This window comes from Portunus trituberculatus, chromosome 26 (genome assembly GCF_017591435.1).
Source record: "Portunus trituberculatus isolate SZX2019 chromosome 26, ASM1759143v1, whole genome shotgun sequence".
In the NCBI taxonomy this organism is placed as follows: domain Eukaryota; kingdom Metazoa; phylum Arthropoda; class Malacostraca; order Decapoda; family Portunidae; genus Portunus; species Portunus trituberculatus.
The window spans coordinates 2,836,208-2,841,207 of NC_059280.1; the positions used below are offsets into that span (position 1 = coordinate 2,836,208).

Sequence of the window (5,000 nt, forward strand, 5' to 3'; positions counted from 1 at the left end):
AAAGAAAAATTGAGTCACCCACCGTTTTCTATGAGTCACCCGTTTTCTACACAAATTTTGAGCATAAACTAAAGAAAAATTGAGTCATTCACCGTTTTCTATGAGTCACACCCGTTTTCTACACAAATTTTGAGCATAAACTAAAAAAAATTGAGACACCGTTTTCTATGAGTCACACCCGTTTTCTACACAAATTTGAAACGTATACTAAACAAAATTCACATTATCCATATATTTTTTTTTGTCACCCATTAAATCCACCGTTTTCTATGACAGTCTCACCCGTTTTCTACACAAATTTTGAGCATAAACTAAAGAAAAATTGAGTCACCCACCGTTTTCTGAGTCACACCCGTTTTCTACACAAATTTTGAGCATAAACTAAAGAAAAATCACATAATCCCTATATTTCCTTGAGTCACCCATTAAATTAACCGTTTTCTATGACAGTCTCACCCGTTTTCTACACAAATTTTGAGCATAAACTAAAAAAAAATTGAGTTACCCACCGTTTTCTATGAGTCACACCCGTTTTCTACACAAATTTGGACCATATACTAAACAAAAATCACATAATCCCTATATATTCTTGAGTCACCCATTAAATCCACCGTTTTCTATGAGTCACACCCGTTTTCTACACAAATTTTGAGCATAAACTAAAAAAAAATTGAGTCACCCACCGTTTTCTGAGTCACACCCGTTTTCTACACCAATTTTGAGCATAAACTAAAGAAAAAATTGAGTCATCCACCGTTTTCTATGAGTCACACCCGTTTTCTACACAAATTTTGAGCATAAACTAAAGAAAAATTGAGTCATCCACCGTTTTCTATGAGTCACACCCGTTTTCTACACAAATTTGGACCATATACTAAACAAAAATCACATTATCCATATATATTCTTGAGTCACCCATTAAATTAACCGTTTTCTATGACAGTCTCACCCGTTTTCTACACAAATTTTGAGCATAAACTAAAGAAAAATTGAGTCACCCACCGTTTCCTATGAGTCACACCCGTTTTCTACACAAATTTTGAGCATAAACAAAAAAAAAATCACATAATCCCTATATATTCTTGAGTCACCCATTAAATCCACCGTTTTCTATGACAGTCTCACCCGTTTTCTACACAAATTTTGAGCATAAACTAAATAAAAATTGAGTCATCCACCGTTTTCTATGAGTGACACCCGTTTTCTACACAAATTTGGACCATAAACTGAACAAAAATTGAGTCATCCACCGTTTTCTATGAGTCACACCCGTTTTCTACACAAATTTTGAGCATAAACTAAAGAAAAATTGAGTCACCCACCGTTTTCTATGAGTCACACCCGTTTTCTACGTAAATTTGGACCATAAACTAAACAAAAGTCACATAATCCCTATATTTCCTTGAGCCACCCATTAAATCCACCGTTTTCTATGACAGTCACACCCGTTTTCTACACAAATTTTGAGCATAAACTAAAAAAAAATTGAGTTACCCACCGTTTTCTATGAGTCACACCCGTTTTCTACACAAATATGAACCATAAACAAAACAAAAATCACATAATCCCTATATATTCTTGAGTCACCCATTAAATTAACCGTTTTCTATGACAGTCTCACCCGTTTTCTACACAAATTTTGAGCATAAACTAAAAAAAAATTGAGTCACCCACCGTTTTCTGAGTCACACCCGTTTTCTACGTAAATTTGAACCATAAACTAAACCAAATTGACAAACCCCTTAATTTTCCCCCCAGGGCCGTGGAGGGGTGTTCAGGGGTGATGCACGTGGCCAGCCCCTTTCCTGACATCACCAGCAAGGCAGTGACTGAGGAGGAGCTGCTGGAACCTGCTAGGGAGGGCACTTTGAGGGTTCTGAAGGCTGTGGCAGCGACTAAGGGAGCTGTCAAAAGAGTGGTGCTGACATCTTCTTTCGCCTCTGTGTTTGGTGAGTGTTTGGGGTGTTTGGTGTGTGTTTTTGAAGTGTTTGGGGGTGTTTTTGGAGTGTTTTTGTGTGTTTAGGGGTGTTTTTGGAGTGTTTTGAAGTGTTTGTGTGTGTTTGGGGGTGTTTTTGGAATGTTTGGGTGTGTTTTGAAGTGTTTGGGGTGTTTCAGGGTGTTTGTGTGTGTTTGGGGTGTTTGTGTGTGTTTTTGGGGTGTTTTGGGAGTGACTGGGTGTGTTTGGGGGTGTTTTGAAGTGTTTGTGTGTGTTTGGGGTGTTTTGAAGTGTTTGTGTGTGTTTGGGGTGTTTTGAAGTGTTTGGTGTGTTTTTAAGTGTTTGGGTGTTTTTAAGTGTTTGGGGTGTTTTGAAGTGTGTGTGTGTGTGTTTGGATGTGTTTGGGGGTGTTTTGAAGTGTTTGTGTGTGTGTTTGGGTGTTTTGAAGTGTTTGTGTGTGTTTGGGGGTGTTTTTGAAGTGTTTGTGTGTGTTTGGAGTGTTTGGGTGTGTTTGGGGTGTTTTTGAAATGTTTGGGGTGTTTGAGGTGTTTTGGAAGTGTTTGGCGGTGTTTTTGAAGTGTTCTGGAGGGTATAAGGTATTTGTAGAGTGTTTGGGAGGGTGTAGCAGTGTCTGGGGTGTGTATGGATGTGTTTCCGGATGTTTGAGGGTGTTTTTAGGGTGTTTTGAAAGATATATGAGTGTTTAGGAGGCTGTGGCAGTGTTTGGGCGTGTTTTTGGAAATGTGAGTGTATTTGGGTGTGTTTAAGGGTGTTTTTGTGGTGTTTTGGGTGTTTTGGAAGGGTGTATCAATGATTGAGAAGACGTGGCGGTGTTTGGGGTGTTTGGAATTCAGTAGGGGTGTTTGGAAGGAACTAGCGGTCTTTTTGGAGGTGTTTGATGGTGTTTGGGGGTGTTTTGAGGATGTTTTGAAGGTTACAGGAATGACTGGGAAGGCGTGGCGGTGTTTTGGGGTGTTTTGGAATTCAGTAAGGGTGTTTGGAAGGGACTAGCGGTGTTTTGGCGGTGTTTGATGGTGTTTGGGGGTGTTTTGAGGATGTTTTGAAGGTTACAGGAATGACTGGGAAGGCATGGCGGTGTTTGGAATTCAGTAGGGGTGTTTGGAAGGAACTAGCGGTGTTTTTGGCGGTGTTTGATGGTGTTTGGGGGTGTTTTGGGGATGTTTTGAAGGTTACAGGAATGACTGGGAAGGCATGGCGGTGTTTGGGGTGTTTTGGAATTCAGTAGGGGTGTTTGGAAGGGACTAGCGGTGTTTTTGGCGGTGTTTGATGGTGTTTTGAGGATGTTTTGAAGGTTACAGGAATGAATGGGAAGGCATGGCGGTGTTTGGGGTGTTTTGGAATTCAGTAAGGGGTTTTAGCGGGTGTTTGGTGCTATGGAACCACTCACAACCACTCACCACCACTCACAACCACTCACCACCACAGGAGAGTCAACGCCAGATCCCAGCAAGAAATATAACGAAGAGGATTGGACAGACCCCGAATCGACAACCCTTGACCCTTATACTAAGTCGAAGGTCGTGGCGGAGAAGGCTGCTTGGGAATACATCAAGGAACTGTCCGGTGAGAGAGAGAGAGAGTGAGAGTGAGAGTGAGTGAGTGAGTGAGAGAGAGAGAACCCAATCTAACCCAACCCAACCCATTTAAACCTATCTCTATCCAAACCAATGCAATTTTAACCCACTTCCATTCCAGAAAACCCCACTCACCTCACGTCCCCCCCCCATGTAAGCCCCAAAATTCCATACACATCAATTTAACCCCCCAAAAACACCCACACACCCCAATTTAACCCCGAAAAACACCCACACACCACAATTTAACCCCAAAAAAATCCATACACCACAAATTAACCCCAAAAACACCCACACACCCCAGTTTAACCCAGAAAAACCCCACACACTACAATTTAACCCCAAAACACCCACACACCCAAGTTTAACCCCGAAAAACACCCACACATCCCAGTTTAACCACCAAAAAAACCCAAACAACCCAGTTTAACCCCAAAAAACCCTACACACCACAATTTAACCCACAAAACCCCCCACACATCCCAGTTTAACCCCAAAACCCTACACACCATAATTTAACCCCATAAAACCCCCACACACCCCAGTTTAACCTGAAAACCACACACATCTTAATTTAACCACAAAAACCCCAGTAAACTTGCCAGACGGAATGAAACCCCTTTAACAATAACCCAAAGTAATCTTCAACCTAACCTAACCTAACCTAACCCAATCTAACCCAACCCGGTCCAAACCAACCCAACCCACTCCAACCTGGCCTAACCTAACCTAACCTAGCTCAACCCAACCCAACGTAACCTAACCCAACCCAACCTAACCTAACGTAACTTAATCCAACCCAATTCAACCCAATCTAACGCCACCTAACTTAATGTAACCCCAACCTAACTTAACCCAACCTGACCCAATCTAACCTAACCTAGCCTAACCCAACCTAACTTAATCTAACCCCAACCTAACCTAACCTAACCTAACCTAACCTAATGTAATCCCAGACGAGGACAAGTTTGAGCTGTCAGTCATCAACCCGACACTGGTGATGGGGCCACCGTTGCTGGAGACCCACCGTACCTCCACCTCAGTCTCGCTCATGACCGGGATTGTCAACAAGACTTACCCTGGCGTGCCTCGTGTGCAGTTCCCGGTGTGCGACGTGCGTGATGTGGCCAGGGCTCATGTCAAGGTACGGATGTGCTCTCCAAACACTGGTCGACACTTCAAAACACGCCTGAAACATCCAAAACACCAATAAACACCACTTAAACATCCAAAACACCACTGAACATCGCTGAAACATCTCCAAACCACCGCTAAACACTTCAAAACACACACATAACACGCCTCAAACATCCAAAACACTATTAAACACGTCTAAAACATCTCCAAAACACCGCTAAACATCTCAAAACACCGCTAAACACTTCAAAACACACCCATAACACGCCTCAAACATCCAAAACACCGCTAAACAATGCTAAACACCTCAAAACACACCCATAACATGCCTC

General features: G+C 42.3%; 1 protein-coding gene across 1 annotated transcript in view; it reads left to right on the forward strand.

Annotated features, from left to right (window-relative positions):
- Positions 1-5,000, forward strand: part of LOC123509215 (putative uncharacterized oxidoreductase C513.07) — a 20,440-nt gene that overhangs the window by 12,416 nt on the left and 3,024 nt on the right. The window contains exons 3-5 of the mRNA XM_045263414.1: positions 1,759-1,949; positions 3,383-3,520; positions 4,488-4,675. Coding sequence (XP_045119349.1) covers positions 1,759-1,949; positions 3,383-3,520; positions 4,488-4,675 — 517 coding nt within the window. The remainder of the gene's footprint in view (positions 1-1,758; positions 1,950-3,382; positions 3,521-4,487; positions 4,676-5,000) is intronic.